General features: G+C 47.6%; 1 protein-coding gene across 10 annotated transcripts; it reads left to right on the forward strand.

Annotated features, from left to right (window-relative positions):
• The first annotated feature begins 1,799 nt into the window (after positions 1–1,799).
• On the forward strand, positions 1,800–20,202 carry LOC110261309 (uncharacterized). 10 transcript variants are annotated; one of them, XR_014806818.1, is made up of 6 exons: positions 1,800–2,139; positions 5,658–5,784; positions 9,554–9,649; positions 12,338–12,481; positions 13,900–16,269; positions 17,056–20,202. XR_014806818.1 is itself a non-coding variant. In XM_021097290.2 (5 exons), the coding sequence occupies exons 2-5, from the start codon at positions 5,751–5,753 to the stop codon at positions 15,525–15,527; spliced, it is 1,902 nt and encodes a 633-aa protein (XP_020952949.1). In that variant the 5' UTR covers positions 1,800–2,139; positions 5,658–5,750; the 3' UTR covers positions 15,528–20,202. The 10 variants fall into 10 exon arrangements, 4 of the variants coding, with proteins under 4 accessions (XP_020952949.1, XP_020952947.1, XP_084818482.1 ...); XR_014806815.1 differs by having other exon boundaries at positions 1,800–2,053; XR_014806816.1 differs by having other exon boundaries at positions 1,800–2,053; positions 13,900–16,177; positions 17,131–20,202.
• The last annotated feature ends 190 nt before the right edge of the window (positions 20,203–20,392 follow it).

A 20,392-nucleotide genomic window follows, 5' to 3' on the forward strand; every position in this document is an offset into this window, starting at 1 on the left:
TTGATTTCCTACAAGGAGCTGCAGAAGAGCCATACACTGGATGAACATCAGACAGCCACAGTGAGGTGGGGGCTCAGGGCTCTGGGCTTCCTGCATTTACTGTGGGCTGGTGGAGGTCACTACTTACGGCTGTCATGAGTGTACAGGTTGCTTTTTTCTTCATTTCTGAATTTTCATTCTGTAAACTTAAGTTATTTATTTACTGGATTTTTGTGGCCATACCCGCGGCATATGGAGTTTAAGTCAGAGCTGCCGCTGCTGGCCTATGCCACACCCACAGCAACACCAGATATGAGCCACATCTGCAACCTACTCCACAGCTGATGGCAGTGCTAGATCCTTAAACCACTGAACACCTGAGGCCTCGGATCGAACCTGCATCCTCATGGATGCTGGTCAGATTCGTTTCCATTGAGCCAGAATGAGAACTCCTCGTTCTGTAAACTTTATATAATAATAACTTCCATCCTACAACTTCACATTCAGATACCCTAATTATCCCCAGAATATTAAGAGTGTCTATAAGTTTGGATTATTTGATCATAAGCAGCAGAATTTAACTGCTCTATAGCTTGTGGAAAACGACATGAAAGGCTTTGAGGGACTTCCCTGAATAAGTGGAACTGACCTAGAAATAGGAAACAAAGAGATTTGGGAGGGCTCCAGATGTGGAAGCAGATAAATAATCTTTGCGTGGAGGCTTCATTTCCACACTGCTTTTGCTTGGCTCACAGAGATAATGGAGGAGTTGACAGATGCCCTGACCTACTGCCATGAAAACAAGGGGATTCAAGAGTTCCAGTCATGGCTCAGTGGAAAATGAATCTGACTAGTATCCATGAGGACACAGGTTTGATCCCTGGCCTTGCTCAGGGGGTGACTGGATCCGGCGTTTCTGTGACTGTAGCCTGGGCCAGAGGCTACAGCTCTGATTTGTCCCCTAGCCTAGAAATCCACACAAGCTGCGGGTTTCAAATCCAGGCAGGAACTCTCTGCCTAAGGTCAGACATGGGTTCAGTGAATAAGGGAAACAAATACTTAGTGCTTCTTACAGACATCGCAAACTGCACTGCTTGAAATTTCAGCCCCCGCACCTTAGGGGATGGCAAATCCACTCTTGGGTGCTCAACGCCAACTCACTGCTTGAAATTTCAGCCCCCGCACCTTAGGGGATGGCAAATCCACTCTTGGGTGCTCCACGCCAACTCCATTACTCAGTGCATCATGTGGAGGCGGCGCTGGGCCAAAAAAATGCCCAAGAGCGCCGGCTCGCTTTGCCTGCGTTGCGTGGGAAGAAGACTTCCGGCGTCCTCCTTTCCGCGGTTATTTTGACTGCTCATTTATCCGCATCCTCCAAGGGAGTCTCCACAGAGGAGAGAAGGGGCACAACAAGGACGTCCCCAGGCGAGCCAGGGGCGAGGTTTCGCGCCTTTACACCTGGCCTGACCCGACCCGGGGCAAGCGGCTCCGCCTCCAGAGCCTCAGTGTCCGCAGGGGTAGAATGCACAGTCTCGGTCCTTCCCCTCGGTGCCCCGCAGCTGCGCCCCCTGTGAAGCGGCGGATCTGATTCGTGTTCTGGCTGAGTCTCCTACACCTGGGAAGAGCTCCTCCAGACCGGACGCCGCCGCTCATGGCTGGCAGAGAAAAAACCTACATTGCCCAGAAGGCTGGGCCCCGCGCCTTAGAGGCCGGCTCTGGGCCAATGACGGCCCCCGGCGGGGACATTTTTCCGCGGAGGGCGGGACTTCCGGCTTCCTTGCTGGCGGACGTCACTTGCGTGCGACGGTTCCGTCCACGCCAGCTGTGGGGTGGGCATTGGCGGTCTGTGGCCGCTTCGAGTGCGCCCCTTCGCGAATGACCGGAAGGGAGGCTAGGACTCACCTCCGCTCCTTTGCGCGAGTCGGGAGCCTCCTTGTGATCGATCCCTTTTCCCGGGCAGAGAAGACGTGTCGGTCGGCCGAGCCCGCGGGACCCGTCTCAGGGGCCGCCTGTCCCGGCGCCGCTGTCTCCTCGGGGGCCCATGATGGCGGCAGCGTGGATGGAGGCGGCGCGGGTGAGTGGACGATGTTGGTGGCACTGCTGCTTCTCTGCTGGTTCAGAAAGGTTCCTGCGCAGGCTGTGGGTGAAGAAAGGCACTAGGTATCTCTTTGCAGTTGTGTGTGTGTCCGGCACGGGGGGCTGACTCGTCCCTGACTTTACCTCGGTCTTAGAACAGGCGAGACGGAACGTACAGGTGGACGACCGACACCCAGTATATGAAAAGAGAACTTTGACAGACCACCTGCCCAGGAATCCAAGCCCTTATCTACAATCAGCGACCCAGGAATCCTGCCCAGTTGAAGTCAGACTTGCCAGTAGCCAGATGTCTATCCCTAGAGACAGACCAGGAAGGTGAACATGACATCTAAAACAGAGCCCCAAATGACCGGGACTTGGTCAATAACTGACCTTTTTCCTAATGTTTCAGCCTACTTCCAGCTTAAAATCCAAACAAGAGAAAGTGAATATGTGACCTTAAGCAGTCGTACAGGATGCTATATGATTGCATGCCAGAAAATTTTCTTTTTTTTTTTTTTGTTTTTTGGTTTTTGTCTGTTTGTTTGTTTTTGCTTTTTATGGCTACACCCGTGGCATATGGAAGTTCCCAGGCTAGGGGTACAATCAGAGCTGTAGCTGCAGGCCTACACTATAGCCCCAGCAATGCAGGATCCGAGCTACTTCTTCAACCTACTACACCGCAATTCAAGGCAATGCCTGCCTGATCCTTAACCCACTTAGGCAGGGCCAGGGATCAAACAAACCTGTGTCCTCATGGTTACTAGACAGGTTGGTTAGCACCGAGTCACAACAGGAACTCCGGAGTTTTCATTTATTAAAAATACATTGTATGGTAATCAGGGATGAGGCACTAAATGGTTTATTTATCCTTAGTCTACATGGAGTGCTTTTCATCAAGAGTTACTAGTGAAAATGATGACTTAAGAACTGGAAGATGTAGTTCCCATCGTGGCACAGCAGAAAGAAATCCAACTAGGAACCATGAGGTTGTGGGTTTGATCCCTGGCCTCACTCAGTGGGTTAAGGATCCAGTGTTGCCATGAGCTGTGGTGTATGTCACAGACACAGCTTGGATCCCGCGTTGCTGTGGCTGTGGCGTAGGCCGGCAGCTACAGCTCTGATTCAACCCCTAGCTTGGGAACCTCCATGTCCCCCAGGTGTGCCCCTAAAAATAAAAGTTTGGGTGCAGCCCTAAAAAAGACAAAAACAAAAACAAAACAAAAAAAACGGGAGGAAAAAAAAAAGAACTGAAAGAGTGGAGTTCCGGTTGTGGCTCAGTGTTAAGGAACCCAACTATGATCCATGAGGACTCGGGTTTGATCCATGGCTTTGCTCAATGGGTTAAGGATCTGGCATTGCTGTGATCCGTGGTGTAGGTCGCAGACATGGCTTGGATCCCAAGTTGCTGTGGTATAGGCCAGCACCTGCAGCTCTAAATTGACCGCTAGCCCCAGGAATTTCCTTATGCCTGGATGCAGCCTTAAGAAAGCAAAAAAAATAAAAACAAAAACCCCCAAAACTGGAAGGGATTTGATTACTTTTAGATATGACATACAGCCCTCAGCATTGGGCCAGGACATAGCAAGACCAGTGATGATCAGCTACTGTTCTTTTCAGCTTTATTGATAGTATAGTTTTGTTTCATTTTTTTACTTTTTTTTTTCATCTTTTTAGGGCCTCACCAACGGCATATGGAGGTTCCCAGGCTTGGGGATGAATCAGAGCTGAAGCTTCTGGTCTATACCACAGCAACTGCGATACCTTATCCGAGCCACGTCTGAGGCCTACATCACAGTTCATGCAGTACCGGATCCTTAACCCACTGAGTAAGGCCAGGGATCGAACCTGCCTCCTCAGGAATGTTAGTAGATTTGTTTCCACTGAGCCACAACAGGAACTCCTGGTATTATTGTTATCATTACTTACTCAGTCATTTGACATTCAAAAACCTTTTCTGTCTGCATCTAATAGTTCCAGTGGCATTTTCATTGACTTGTGTCATTTTCAAATGGCTTCTGCATATGAGGCTCCTATCTCACGTTATAGGCATACTTTGCTTTGTTATGCTTTGTAAATACCCTGTTTTTTTTTTTGTTTTGTTTTTGTTTTTTTGTTTTTTGTCTTTTTGCCATTTCTTGGGCCGCACTGTAGGCATATGGAAGTTCCCAGGCTAGGGGTCCAATTGGAGCTGTAGCTGCCGGCCTACGCCAGAGCCACAGCAACGCAGGATCCAAGCTGTGTCTGTAACCTACACCACAGCTCAAGGCAATGCCAGATCCTTAACCCACTGAACAAGGCCAGGGATCGAACCCACAACCTCATGAGTCCTAGTCGGATTCGTTAACCACTGAGCCACGAAGGGAACTCCTACCCTGTTTTTCAAAATGGAAGGCTTGTGGCAGAGTTCCTGTCATGGCTCAGCAGTAACAAACCTGACTAGTATCCATGAGGTTGCAGGTTCAATCTCTGGCCTTGCTCAGTGGGTTAAGGATCCGGCGTTGCTGTGAGCTATGGTGTAGGTCTCAGACACGGCTCAGATCCTGTGTTGCTGTGGCTCTGGTGAAGGCTGGCAGCTACAGTTCTGATTCGACCCCTAGCCTGGGAACCTCCATATGCCCAAGGTATGCCCAAAAAATAAAAATTTGTGACATCCCTTGTCCAGCAATTGTGTCAATTGTGTCAGATTACTAGCGTGTTTTCGGTAGCATTTGCTTACCTCAGCTTGCCTCACTGAAGACTTAGATGATGGTTAGTGTTTTTTAAGCAATAAAGTATTTTTAGGAGTTGCCGTCGTGGTGCAGTGGAAATGAATCTGACTAGGAACCATGAGGTTGCGGTTTTGATCCCTGGCCTTGCTCAGTGGGTTAAGGATCCAGCAGCTGTAGCGCCAATTGGACCCCTAGACTGGGAACCTGCATGTTCCGTGGGTGTGGCCCTAAAAAAAAAGTATTTTTAAATTAAGGTGTTTACATTGTCTTGTCTTGTTTTTTTTTGTTTGTTTGTTTGTTTGTTTTTTTATCTTTTTGCCATTTCCAGGGCCGCTCCTGTGGCATATGGAGGTTTCCAGGTTAGAGGTCTAATCGGAACTACAGCTGCCGGCCTACACCACAGCCACAGCAACAGCAACTCAGGATCCAAGCCACATCTGCAACCTATACCACAGCTCACGGCAACGCCAGATCCTTAATCCACTGAGCAAGGCCAGGGATCGAACCCGCAACCTCATGGTTCCTAGTCGGATTGGTTAACCACTGAACCACGATGGGAACTCCACGTTGTCTTATCTTTCATCTGCGTTTTTCTTTTAGACCTTATCGTGTTGCGAGCTTAAACTATAGTGTAAACTGAATTTGATATGCACTGAGAAACTGAAAAAAACTGTTTTATTGAGGGTGGTTTGGAACCAAACCTGCATTATCTCCAAGGTGTGTCTGTGTCGTTTTATGTCCACCTCACCTGCAGCCCAGCTTGGCCCTTCTGGACGTGCTCAGTTATTAGGGCCTTGACCTTTCCGTGGCTCTACCGGCCATGCAGAGACAAGCTCTGATTCCATCCACCTGTCCCAAGGCTCATGCCGTTGTCTCGATTTGACATTGCAGGTGTCTGTGACCTTCGATGATGTGGCTGTGACGTTTACCCAGGAGGAGTGGGGACAGCTGGACCCAGCTCAGCGGACCCTGTACCAGGAGGTGATGCTGGAAAACCGAGGGCTGCTGGTATCTCTGGGTAGGTCCCATGCAGTCCCTGGTGCGGGAGACCTGCTGCTTCCTTTTTTTTCTTTCTTTTTTTTTTTTTTTTTTTGGTCTTTTTGCCATTTCTTGGGCCTCTCCCACGGCATATGGAGGTTCCCAGGATAGGGGTCGAATCGGAGCTGTAGCCACCGGCCTCCGCTAGAGCCACAGCAACGTGGGATCCGAGCCGCGTCTGCAACCTACTCCACAGCTCCCGGCAACGCCAGATCCTCAGCCCATGGAGCAAGACCAGGGATCGAACCCGCAACCTCATGGTTCCTAGTCAGATTCGGTAACCACTGAGCCACAACGGAAACTCCCCAGTGTCCTTTGATAAAGAAATGTGTTGTCCCTCTGACTTCTAGAAAGCGGTGGAAGGAAATGTGGGTGATCTGTAGAATCCGAAAGCAGAATTTCCAGCCGGGCTGTATCAGGGCCTGGTATACCAACTGGGAACCACCAGGATTATGCCCAGAATTTTTTTTTTCTCTTTTTTAAGGGCCACACCCACGGCATATGGAGGTTTCCAGGCTGGGGGCGAATCAGAGCTGCAGCTGCTGGCCTGTGCCGCAGCCACAGCCACGCCGGATCCAAGCTGAGTCTTTGACCTGCACCACAGCTCATGGCAATGCACATCCTCGTGGATACCAGTCGGGTTCCTTACCGCTGAGCCATGAAGGGAACTCCTGCTTCAGCTTGTGAAAAACGTTCTTTCGTATCTTTTTTTTATTGGATTCTACATAAAAGTGATGCCACAGGGCCTTAGTCTTTCTCTGTCTGACTTTACTCAGTGTGGTCATTTCTAGGTCCATCCATGTTGCTACACATATGCCCTGGCTTCTCATCTTGGCTTCTCCCTCTGACTCTGCTCCCAACCCTGTCTTTTGCGCCTCAGCACGTTTAAGACAGGAGTGGCCACCCCGGTCCCTGCTCTCTGGGGCCCCAGGTGCCTTGTTGCTACTTCTTGGCATAGGTACCCTGTTTCTCTTCTTCCCCTGTTGGGGGACTCCTTGGGGGTGTCCTCGAGGCAGGAGTGGCTGCTCGAGTCCCTAGTTCCCTGAGCCTCTCCCCCAGGGCCCCGCACAGACTGGCCTCCGTGTGAGGTTATTTCACCTTCCAGAGGGGGAGCTGACTGGAGGAGACCCGCTGGCTCCGGGGTCCTGCCCGACCCAGCCAGCAGGGCTGTGAGTGCCGGGGTGTCCTCCGGGACGAGGGCGAGGCAGGCGGGCTCCCAGGAGGCCTTTGCCTTCAGGGCCAACGGGTGTCGTTCTCCACGCCGGGCTCTCGGCTCTGGGGCTTCTCTGTTCTCGTGCGCCTCCATGCTTGTCTCTTGTGCCCTGAGTCCCGGCCGAGATCCTCTGCTGCCGCAGGAGAGAGTAGTGCCGCGCAGCCTCTGGTGGTGGGTTTGTCCCCCAGGGGACGTCGGGCCGTGGCTGCAGCCTCGTCTGAGTGTCAGGCCTGGGGTGTGGGTGGGGCCGGCTTCTAGGGCTGGAGTCCCGGGGTGCCACTCCGCACCCCAGGATGGCCGGGATGGTCCCGCTCAGCAGAGGGCTCCCCAGCCCCCAGTGGCAGGGGTGCCAGGCCTGCGAAACAGCAGCTTGAGGAGGGCTGTCCGTCCAGGGCTCAGGGGAAGCCATGCCCGCGCTCAGAGAACTGGGGTTATGGTCTGTGTCAAGGAGTGGAGGTGGCACAAAAGTAGGAAACGTTTGGCATTGCTAGGTAGTTTACAACCAACTTTTGAAAGTACAACAGTCAACTCTCTGGCGCTGCCGACCTCTTCACTCCTGTTCCCGTGCTCGCCTGGAGCCCCCTGTGCTCCAGACTCTTGCTGTTTCCTTGCGCAGCCCTGACACACTTGCCTCAGGCCTCTGCGGGGGCTGTTCTCTGCCTGGCGGGTGTTCTTGGGCATTTTGTCTTTTCCCGGGGCCCCCCTGGCCCAGCACTGTCACCCCCAGGCCTCATGGAACCGCCCCATCCCTCTCACTTGATCTCATAAACCTATTCATAACCTTAGCCAGTTGTTCTCAAGCAGAGATGCTGCTGCTCCCAGAGGAAGCTCAGCAACATCTGGGGCTGGTTTTGGTTGTGACAGCCACTTGGGTGTGGCTGCTGTTAACCACCTGGAGTGGGTGGAGGGCCTGGAATGCACTAAACACCCTTAGGATTCACAGGCCAGCTTCCTCCCCATCCTCCCAACGAGATTATCTTGACTGAACAGTCCTGCTCCGTGAAGAAACCGTGTTTCAGAGGGTGCAGGGACACGTCTTCAGCTGGCATTGCCAGGCACCCTCATGTATCCAGTCCATCACTTTGCTGCCTCCTGAATGTGTTTGATGGAAATTCAGGGTTTACTGCTCATTCTTTTTTCTTGTTTTAAGGGCTCATTCTTAAGATACCTTCCCTTCATCCCCCCCCACCCCCACCCCAGCACCTTTCCCCTTTTCAGCAGAGGTAGTAGCCTCAGGCTAGGAGCCCTGAGCAGCAGGAGGCTGAGCTCTCAGTGAGTTAATAACACTGTTTCAATTTCATTGCTGCCTTTGTTTCATGGTGACCTAATATTTAGGGAAGTGTTGCTGGCTTTCGCATCTAACAGAGGAATGCAGGAGACTTTTTTTTTTTCTTCTTTTTTAATAGTGTATCAAGATTAATAATAAATTTTTTTTTTTTACTTTTTCCAAATTACAGGTGATTTACCACATTGTGCTAATTTCTGCTGAACAGCATAGTGACCCATTCATCCATATATATACTCTCTTTTTCTGTTACCATCCCCCATAATGTTCTATCCCAAGAGAGTGGATTTTTCTGTCTTTCTTTTCTTTCCTTTTTTTTTTTTTTTGACGGCCACACTAATGACATACAGAAGTTCCCAGGCTAGGGGCTGAATTGATGCTGCAGCTCCCAGCCTAGACCACAGCCACAGCAACACCAAATCTGAGCTGAACCTGCTACTTACACTGCAGATTGCCACAACGCAGGATCCTTAATCTGCTGAGCAAGCCCAGAAATGGAACCCACCTAGTCACAGATCCTAGTTGGGTTTGTTGACCACTGAGCCACGAAGGGAACTCCCTTAAACATTTTTTTTTAGTATGGGGCAATTTTTTTTTTTTTCCTTTTTAGGGCCACACCCAAGGCATATGGAGGTTCCTAGGCTAGGGGTCCCATCTGAGCTGCAGCTTCCAGCCTACACCACAACCACAGCAACGCCAGGTCCAAGCAGATCCAAGTTGCATCTGCAACCTACACCACAGCACAGCATCGCCAGATCCTTAACCCACTCAGCAGGGCCAGGGATCAAACCTACATCCTCATGGATGCTACTGGGGTTCGTTACTGCTGAGACCCACGGGAACTCCTCTTGCGGTGGTTTTTCACTCTCTTGCTATCCAGGCCTCCCCTCCGGAGTCTGCTTTCACTTGGACGTGAACCAGACGCACAAGGGGTTGAGATGCACTTGGATTAACTGAAGGGGTCGTATTCTCCAGGTCTCCTGGCCACACCTGAAGGGTGTTTGAGTTCTGCGCGTTGGAAGTCAGAGAATCTGTGCCGTCCACACAACCCGCACTACATACAGGCTGAGGTCTGGGAATCCCAGCAGTGGGGCTTTTGCCCTTGGTTTCCAGGTCCGGATTCGGCATTCTGTGTGCACGGAAGCAGCGTCCTCCTGGCCTCCCGGCCACAGCCTGAGTTCCCAGACTCGGTTGAGAGGTGGTGTTCATGTTCACAGAAATCCAGTATCTTCTTCCTGCCTCCATGAACAGGGTGTCCGGTTCCCAGACCTGAGCTGATCTGCCAGCTGGAGCACGGGGGGGAGCTGTGGATGGTGCAGAAAGACCTCTCCCAAAGCACCTGTCCAGGTAGGAGCCCAGGTGTGGGCGGGGGGAGGCCCTGGCCCTGGTCCCCAGGGGAGGCCATGGAACCCTTTGACCTCAGTGTGCACGTAAGGAGTATAGTTTTTTGTTTGTTTGTTTGTTTTTCATTTTAGTCAGTGGATTTTGTTACATTTACAGTTGTGCAACAATCATCACAACCCAGTTTTTATAGCATTTCCATCCCAAACCCCCTGTCCATCCCCCCAACCTGTGTCCTTTGGAAACCATACGTTTTTCAAAGTCTGTGAGTCAGTATCTGTTCTCAAAGAAGTTCATTGTGTCCTTTTTTGAGGTTCCACATGCAAGTGATAGCATTTGACGTTGGTGTCTGACTGTCTAACTAACTTGGCATGATAATTTCTAGGTCCATCCATGTTGGGCAAAGGCCATTATTTCGTTCCTTTAGTGGCTGAGTAATATTCCACTGTGTATTGGTACCACCTCTGCTTTACCCCGGCCTCTGCGAGGAGTATAGTCTTTCCATGCCCAGCGCGTCACCAGTGTTTCCGGCTCCCTTCACTCTATATTCCTCCCTCTTATGAAGATGCTGGTCTGCCATCTACCAAAGCTCCTTTTCTGTCTTTTTCTTGAGCCCTCTATTTCTTTTCCATGGCCTGTTGGTAAAGGCTGTAATCCTACTATAAGGTAGATGCCCTTCTCCTTATTCTCTCTCACCTTAGTTTTCATGCAAATCCTACAGGCTGTCATGTTCCACAGTAACTCAAGTTGGTATTTTAGGGGGAATTGTCCTGAATTTATATAATCATTTTGGTAGAATTGTCAGTTTGTTTGTTCGGCGGTGCCCATGTCATGCAGGGCCAGGGGTCTAACCTGCACCGCAGCAGTGACAACAGTGGATCCTTACCTGCTAGGCCACCAGGAAAGTCCTGTCAATTTTATATTTTTCAACTTTCTCTTTTTCTCTCAGTTTTATTGAGAAACAGTTGACATACATTACTGTATAAGTTATAGCACGGTGGTTTGATTTACACGTATTGTAAAATGATTAATACAGTAAGTTCAGCTGCCATCCATCTTATCATATGGATAAAATAAAAAGGAAAGAAAGAAAAAAAAGGAAAAAAGTGTTTGTACTTATGAAGAGAACTTTTAGGATTACTCTCCCAACAGTGTTTTCTATCACACAGCAGCGTTTGCTACAGTCCTATGGTTGCACATTAGAACCCTAGTACTTATTTCTCTGGAAGTTGGTACCTTTTGACCACCTCTCTCTAGTTTCCCCAGCCCTCACTTTGTTTTTGTTTTTGTTTTTTTTATTACTCAAATGAATTGATCACATCTGTAGTTGTATAATGATCATAACAATCCAGTTTCACAGGATTCCCATCCCACAGCCCAAGCACATCCCCCCACCCCCCAAACTGTCTCCTCCGGAGACCATAAGTTTTACAATGTCTGTGAGTCAGCATCTGTTCTGCAAAGAAGTTCAGTCTGTCGTTTTTTCAGATTCCACATGTCAGTGAAAGCATTGGATGTTGGTGTCTCATTGTATGGCTGACTTTACTTAGCATGGTAATTTCTAGGTCCATCCATGTTGCTAAAAATGCTGGTATTTCGTCCTTTTAATGGCTGAGTAATATTCCATTGTGTATATGTACCACATCTTCTGGATCCACTCCTCTGTCGATGGACATTTAGGTTGTTTCCACGTCTTGGCTATTGTAAATAGTGCTGCAATGAACATTGGAGTACATGTGTCTTTGCGAGTCATGGTTTTCTCTGGATAGATGCCCAGGAGTGGGATTGCTGGATCAAATGGTAGTTCTATTTTTAGTTTTCTGAGGACTCTCCATACTGTTTTCCACAGTGGTTGCACCAATTGACAATCCCACTAACAGTGTCATAGTGTTCTTTTTTCTTCACGCCCTCTCCAGCTCTTATTGTTTGTAGACTTTTGGGTGATGGCCATTCTGGCTGGTGTAAGGTCGTACCTCAGAGTGGTTTTGATTTGCATCTCTCTAATAATGAATGACACCCGTCCTCACTTTGAATTCTTCATTCACTCCTCTTTAGTGTGTTCAGAAGGTAAAGCAGTATCATTTTCTCCATCTAGATCATTTGTATCTCGTCAGTCTACTCACCAATATGTCTATCCGGGTCCTGCTCCCCTCCTGCCTCACTGAAACCCAGGTTAGAACCATGGGAATCAGCTTCCCTTCTCCCCCACCTGGCCCTGGATTCTCATCGATGAGATGCCATCCTCCTGGTCTGCAGGGCCTGTGACAGTTCTGTGACCTGGGACTGTGGAGCCCCTCCCACCTTCTCTCTGCAGCATATGGAGTTCCTGGGCCAGGGATCAGATCCGAGCCACATCTGTGGCAGTGCTGGATCCTTAACCCAGTCTGCTGGGCCGGGGATCAAACCTGTGTCCCAGCACTGCAGAGACGCCACTGATCCCATTGCAAGGCAGCAGGAACTCCCATGGCAGCTCTTGTGGTGCCAGCAGGACTGACTCCCTGATCTCTTCCTGCACACAGTTGGCAGACTCAAGGCTCAGAACAGAGCTCCAAGACTGCCAGGCCTGCCCAGGTGGTCTGGCACAGCTCCAAGTCGAGGCTTTCCCAGTCTGCTCAGGTTTGACGATCTGCGAGGAAGACCCATGAAATTCCCTAACACCTGCCATTCTCACAAAACAGATCATGTTTGTTACAGGCGAAAGATACAGATTAGAAGGGGGCCTGGAGGTATTCCAACCGCGAAGCTTCCGTGTCTTCAGCAGCTCCTTACCTCCCAGGATCGATGTGTGGCCGTCTGTGCCCGAAGAGTCATCAACCAGGGAAATTCAGCAGAGCCTCGGTACCCAGATCTTTATTGAGCCTTCATTACAAAAGCTCGGTTGATTGAGTTGGTGTACTCGGGTCTCCGTCTGCAGCCCTCCTTTCGTTTCTAGAGCCCAGCTGATTTACCCCGTGGTTCAAAGCTCTGCCTTTTGTTTTTTTGTTTTTTGTTTTTGTTTTTGTTTTTGTTTTTTTGCTGAGGCATGCGAAGTTCCTGGGCCAGAAATCCAACCCAGGCCACAGCAGAGACAACACCAAATCCTTAACCCACTGCCCCTCAGGGGAACTCCCAAAAGCCTCAGCTTTCTGATTACATGGTTGGTCTTTGTGTGGCCAGACCATACTCAAGCCTAGTGCCATCTTTTTAGTATAAACTATCCAGAGGCCCATGATAAGTTGTCTGTTGTCATAAAGTAGGCACATCCCTAGGTGCAAACCATGAACAACAGAGACTCACCTGTCACTCTGGGGATACCAAAGGTTTTCAAGTTACTTCCTTAGAGGTGGGACAAAGACCATATTTTTCTTTGGAGACAGTTTTTTATCTTATCAGGGCCACAGTTGGGTCATATGGAGGTTCCCATGCTGGGGGTCCAATTGAAGCTGCTGGCCTACACCACAGCCACAGCAACACCAGATCCGAGCCACATCTGCGACCTATACCACAGCTCACAGCAATGCCAGATCCCTAACCCACTGAGCAAGGCCAGGGATGGAACCTGTGTCTTCATGGATGCTAGTCATACTCCTGCTGAGCCATAATGGGAACTTGTGGAGCCAGTTAACTTTGCATTTTACACTTCCTGACTGTAGCCAGGGCTACATTAGATGCCCTCTCCTAGTGTTCTTACAGCAACATCGAACGTACTTGGTTAACGGACTGAAAAGACACAGGTGTTATTACTCTGTCCAGCCATGTCCAGTATGAAATTGTACTGGCGTCTTCACTCCAGATCCTCCATCATCTCACCTAGATGCTCTTACCCTTTTGGTTTTTTTTTTTTTTTTTTTTTTTTTTTTCTTTTTTGTCATTTCTAGGGCCGCACCTGCGGCATATGGAGGTTCCCAGGTTAGGGGTCTAATTGGAGCTACAGCTGTGGCATATACCACAGTCACAGCAATGCCAGATCTGAGCCAAGGCTTCAACCTACACCACAGCTCACGGCAACACCAGATCCTTAAACCCCTGAGCCATGACGGGAAGGCCTAGATCCTCTTACTCTTGTTTATACTTTCTCTTGGTTGGCCATTTTCAAGCTTTCAGCAGTTCAGTGACCAAGAAAAAAAGCAATTACACTCCTTAGATTCAGGGATAGCAACCCTAACACACAGAGGCACTGTTTTCCTTGTTTTTGGTTTGTTTTTTCACTGAAATGCTGATTTTGTTTCTTCTTTGTTGGTATTACTAATGGGCCCTGTTTCTTGGATTTTTTTCAGGTGACAGAGGGAAACCCAAGACCAGAGAACCTAGCCCTTGGGAGCCAGCCGTCCCTGAGGGAGCCTCCCTCCGGGAACCAACACAAGGAGGCCTAGGGGACCCTCAGTCGGGACGAACCAAGAATCAGGGTGGGCCATCGGTAGTGCAGGAAGGGCCCTTTGGACGAGGGATAGCCTCCCAGAGGGGAAAGCTTCCTGGGAAAGTGAGTCCTGAACATGGCCGCTCAGGGACAGCTGATGGTGTGTGTTCACGGGGTGTGCAGGAGCCCTTCCCTCCAGGAGGAGCTGTCCCTGACCGTGACTCAGGTGGATCGGGTAAAGATGCCATGATTCAGGAAGAGGAAAATATCTTTAAGTGCAACGAATGCGGGAAAGTGTTTAACAAGAAACACCTTCTTGCTGGGCATGAAAAGATTCACTCTGGGGTGAAGCCGTATGAATGCACGGAGTGTGGGAAAACGTTTATTAAGAGCACGCACCTGCTCCAGCACCACATGATCCACACTGGGGAGAGGCCCTACGAGTGCATGGAGTGCGGCAAGGCCTTCAACCGCAAGTCCTACCTCACCCAGCACCAGCGGATCCACAGTGGAGAGAAGCCGTACAGGTGCAGTGAGTGCGGAAAGGCCTTCACCCACCGCTCCAATTTTGTCTTACATAAGAGGAGACACACCGGGGAGAAATCCTTCGTGTGCAAAGAATGTGGGCAGGTGTTCCGACATAGGCCCGGATTCCTTCGACATCACATCGTCCACAGCGGCGAGAATCCGTACGAGTGCTTTGAGTGTGGCAAGGTCTTCAAACACAAGTCGTACCTCGTGTGGCACCAGCAGACACACACCGGGGAGAAGCCCTATGAGTGCAGCGAGTGCGGCAAGGCCTTCTGTGAGAGCGCCGCCCTCATTCACCACTACGTCATCCACACCGGGGAGAAGCCCTTCGAGTGCCTCGAGTGCGGGAAGGCCTTCAACCACAGGTCCTACCTCAAGAGGCACCAGCGGATTCACACCGGGGAGAAGCCTTTTGTGTGCACCGAGTGTGGAAGGGCCTTCACCCACTGCTCCACCTTCATCTTGCATAAAAGGGCCCACACTGGCGAGAAGCCCTTTGAGTGCAAAGAATGTGGAAAAGCCTTTAGCACTCGGAAAGATCTCATTCGGCACTTCAGCGTCCACACTGGGGAGAAGCCCCATGAGTGCACGGAGTGTGGGAAGGCCTTTAACCGCAGGTCAGGCCTGACAAGGCACCAGCGGATTCACAGTGGCGAGAAGCCCTATGAATGCATGGAGTGTGGGAAATCCTTCTGCTGGAGCACCAACCTCATTCGACACGCCATCATCCACACGGGAGAGAAGCCTTACAAGTGCAGTGAGTGTGGAAAGGCCTTCAGTCGCAGCTCCTCCCTCACTCAGCATCAAAGGGTTCATACTGGGCGAAACCCTGTCAGCGTGACAGATGTGGGAAGACCCTTCCCAGGTGACCAAACCTCAGCCACCCTCCGAGAACTCCTGCTGGGAAAAGACTTTCTGAATGTAAACCCCGAGGAGACTCTTTTGCAGGAGAAAACATCTACCACAACGTCTGATCGTACATACCAAAGAGAAACCCCACAGGTATCTTCACGATGAGAGAACCTGTCACAGGTCATCCATCAGTTGTGTGAAGACGCATTTGAGAGACTGGCACAGCGTCAAGCCTTATTCTGCATCTCAGAATTCATCGGTGAGGGAGAGACTGTTTGTTTAGCTACTGTTTTTCTCCTTAGTTTACACTGCAGTATTATCTCAGGAATTTTTATAAAGAGAAGGTGGAGACTTAGAAGAGAAAATGTATCGCAAACACAGTTTCTCTGAGACTCCTCTGTCAAGCTTTCGGCACTTTGTCATGGATTCCTTAGTTTACTTGGGGTGAAGGGGGTGTTATTTCAGAGGCAAAGGGCCTTGATCCTTCCTGTGTCTTGTGCGTATACAGTCATTGCTGTCCGGTGTCTGGAGAGTTAGATGGTTGGGGGCAGGTATTTACGCAGCTAAGGATGCACATAGGACAGATGGGCCCATTTTATCATGCCGGTTAAGGCTTTTCAGGCTTTAGTTTTTTGGAAGAACCCGGCTGTTCTTTTGGTGGCTTTAACCACTACGCATTCAGTCTTTTTATTGATCCAGTGTATTGTGTACTTAATTTATATAGCTATACAGTAAAATTTAAAATTGGGTAAAATGAGGGAGTTCCTGTTGTGGTGCAGGAGAAGTGAATCCACCTAGTATCCGTGAGGATGTGGGTTTGATCCTTGGCCTCTCTCAGTGGGTTAAGATCCGGTGTTGCCATGAGCTGTGCTGTAGGTCGCAGACATGGGTTAGATCCTACATTGCTGTGGCTGTGGCTGGCAGCTACAGATCTTAGGATGCAAAAAAATCTTGCCCACATATTTATCAAAATCGATGTAAACCTGTAGAGCAGTTTCAGAAGTAGCACCATGAACACATTACATGATATGACCCTTCATTTATTTAATTTTTTCCTTTCCTGCTCCTTTTTATGGCTGCACCTGTGGCATGTGGGAGTTCCTGGGCTAGGGATGAGTCGGACCTGCAGATATAATCTATACAACTTGAGATCCAAGCTGCATATGCAGCCTACAGTGCAGCACATAGCAACACCAGCACATAGCAACACTGAGTGAGGCCAGGAGTGAAACCTGAATCCACATGGGGACTAGTCGGGTTCTTAACTTGCTGAGAGCCACAGTGGGAACTCCTATTTAAGTAATTATTGATAGTTCCTTAGCATTTTATAAATTTCAACAGTACAGGTTTTATACATTTTTGTTATTATTTATGTCTAAGCAGTTGGTGGGGTTTTTTTCCATGTGATTTTTCAGATGACATAAACTTTCAATTTCCATGTGATCTTTAGTAGTATTCCGAAAGATAATTGTTCCTGGAGTAATATTTCAGTATCTTGCACTCACGACTGAACTCAGTTCTTATTGTTTCTAGCCATTTCTTTGGATAGAATCCTTGGCATTTCTGTGTAGAAATGGCAACCGCAAATTAGTTTTATTTCCTTTTTTTTTTTCTTTTTTTTTTTTCTGTCTTCTTCCAGCTGCACCTGTGGCATATGGAGTTTCCCAAGCTAGGGGTGGAATTGGGGCTGTAGCTGCTGGCCTACACCACAGCCACAGCCGCACCAGATCTGAGCTGCATCTTCAAACTACGCTAAAGCTCATGGCAGCACTGGATCCTTAACCCACCGAGAGAGGCCAGGGAGTGAATCTGCGTCCTCATGGATACTAGTCAGATTCATTTCCACTGAGCCATGACGGGAACTCCAAATTAGTTTTATTTCTTCCTGTCTCTGCACTTGTTATTTCACTGCATTAGCTAGGACTTCCAGTATGTTGAATCAGAGTAATAAAGGATATCCTTGTCTGGTTCCTGATGTTAGAGGGAACACGTTCAGTTTTTCATTAAGTGCAATGTTAGGTGTAAGGTTCTTTTTCCATAGAGTTTTCCAACAAGTCTAGAAAGTTTCCCTCTGTTCTTAATTTGCTGAGATTTTTGTTATCGTGAATGAGTGTTGAGTTTTGTCAAATGCTTTATCTCCGGTTGACATGATCATCTGAGTTTTCTTCAGTATCTTAATTGATGTGATGTAGTGCACTGAGTTTTGCATATTGAACCAGCCTTGCATCCTTGAAATAAACCCCACTTGGCTGTGGAATATAAGTTTTTTATATACATATTATATTAAAGCATTCCATTTGATTTATAGTTTTTGAGCAATTTTTCCTCTAATCTCTTGATCTATGATCTATAGTTCTCAGTATTTGTTTGCTTGTTTTTAACTACTTTCATTGTCTGGTTTTGGTGTCAAGGTGATAGTTGCTTCCCAAGTTGAGTTGGGAGGGATTGTTCTCTTCTATTTTGCAGGAAGACTGTGTGTAATTGTTTTTAATTGTTGTTTTGATGTTTGATGGCATTCTCCAGTGAACCATTTGTGCCTGGAGGTTTTCTGGATACTTTTAAAATTACATATTATCTGATAAATATGCAACTGTACAGAGTATCTTTTTCATATTGGATGAGTTGGATAGTTGGTCCTTTTTGAGGAGATATTTTCTTTCCTGTAAGTTTTCTAAGTTGTTTTTAGACTTGTTGCAAGTATTCCCTTATTACCCTCACCCCTGCCAGCCTTCTCCATGGAAGGCTCCTTCTCAGGAACATATGGATATTCCTGAGCCAGGGATCGAATCCACATCCAGGGAACTGCCACAGCTTCAACAGCTCGGATCCTTAACCCATACCACTGGGCCAGTTGATCGATCCCGCACCACTACAGAGACCACATCAGATCATTAACTCCTTTTTTATCTTTTTTTTTTTTTTTGTCTTTTGTCTTTTTGTCTTTAGTTGTTGTTGTTATTGCTATTTCTTGGGCCGCTCCCGAGGCATATGGAGGTTCCCAGGCTAGGGGTCGAATCGGAACTGTAGCCACCGGCCTACGCCAGGGCCACAAAAACGCAGGATCCGAGCCGCGTCTGCAACCTACACCACAGCTCACAACAACACCGGATCATTAACCCGCTGAGCAAGGGCAGGGACCGAACCTGCAACCCCATGGTTCCTAGTCGGATTCGTTAACCACTGCGCCACGACGGGAACTCCCTTTTTTATCTTTTTGATGGCAACAGGGTCTGTACTTTTATCCCATTTTATTCCCGATTTTGGAAATAGGTCAACTCTCTTGCTATTTTACTTATTTATTTTGTCTTTTTAGGGCCACTCCTGTGGCATATGGAAGTTCCCAGGCTGGCATCCAGCCTGGGTCGAATCAGAGCTGTAGCTGCCAGCCTAAGGCACAGCCATAGCAACTTGGGATCTGAGCAATGTCTGCAACCTACACTACAACTCGTTGCAACACCGGATCCTTAATGCACTGAACAGGACCAGGGTTCGAACCCACATCTCATGTACACTAGTTGGTTGGTTACTGCCGAGCCACAACAGGAATTCCTCAACTATCTTTTTAATCATTGTCAATCTTCTTAGACATTTATCGATACTGCTGATTATCCTAAAGAACCACCACTGTATTTCTCTATTTGGTTGGTTTTTCTCTATTTTTTTTCTTTTTCTTTCCTTTTTAATTTTGTTCCTGATATATTTTCTTTTTCATTAAAGTTTAATTGATTTACAGTGTTGTGCCCGTATCTACTGTACAGCTGCTTTACTGTTTTTAATAACACTGATTTCTTTTCTGATCTTTGTGATATTCTGTCTTCTCCTTTGCTTTGGTTGTGTTTTGCTTCTTTTATTTTTTGAGGGGTGCTGAGATTATTGATGTGTTCTTTTAGCACTGTTCCAGCTTTATCCCACAAGTTTTAATTACAATTTATTCAGTTTTAAATATCTCTTGATTCTTTCAGAGACTTCCTTTGTTTTAGTGGATTATTGAGAAATATACTGTTTATTTTAATTACTCAGTGAATTTTATTACATCTATAGTTGTACAACGATCATCACACCCAAATTCCATAGCATTTCCATCCCAAACCCCCAGCAAATCTCCCCTCCCCCGAGAAGTATACTCTTTAATATTCTACTGTTTGGAGTATTTTCTGGTATCTTTTTGTTGTTGATTTCCTGTTTGTTTCACATTTGGTTCTTATGTTTGAATTTGTTGAAGTTTTATGTCCCAGGATACGGTATACCTTGTTGAATGTTCTGTAAGGCTTCTTGAAGAGAATGTATGTTCTGCTGACATTGGGTAGCGTTTCTTTCTATAAATGCCTCCATAATCCTTTTGGTTGGGGTATTACTCAGATATTGTATATCCTTGCCGACTTTCTGTCTAGTGTTTCTGTTAGTTGCAGAGAGACGATGAAGTCCTGAAGTATAATTGAGCAATTGTCTGCTTCTCTAACGAATTATGTAAGTTTCTGCTTCAAAGCCCCGTTGTTTGATGAACACACGTTTAAAAATTGCTATGTCATCTTGGTGTATTATTGACCCTTTGTCCCATTATGTAATTTCCCTGTTCATTTTCTTCTCTTTGAAGCATACTCTTTCTGATGTTAATATAGTCACTGCCGTGATTTTTGATTAGTATTTGCACAGTTTAATTTTTCCAATATTTTTAACCTTCTCTGTATCATTATATTTAGAAGTGTCTTGTAACAGCATGTAGTCAGTCTTACTTTTTTATCCACTTTGCCACTTTCTCTCAATTCATATGTTTAGATCATGTAAATTTAAAATAATTCCTGATATGTCAGAGCTTAAGTATACCACTTTATTAATTTTGTTTGTGTTCCCTTTGTATAATTTTTTGTTTTCCAGTTGTTTTTTGGATGCCCTCCTTGCTTCCTTTGGGTTATTTTACGTTTTTTAGAATTCCGTTTGATACATCTGTAATGTTTTTTAGAATATGTGTCTTAATTTTTTTTACTCTAGGTATTTACTATGGATACATAACTTATCACAGACTGTTCCCA

Source organism: Sus scrofa, chromosome 6 (assembly GCF_054392235.1).
Source record: "Sus scrofa isolate SSC_HxYL_T2T_F1_AM1 chromosome 6, Sscrofa_HxYL_maternal_Yorkshire_Landrace_v2.0, whole genome shotgun sequence".
NCBI classification, from domain to species: Eukaryota; Metazoa; Chordata; class Mammalia; order Artiodactyla; family Suidae; genus Sus; species Sus scrofa.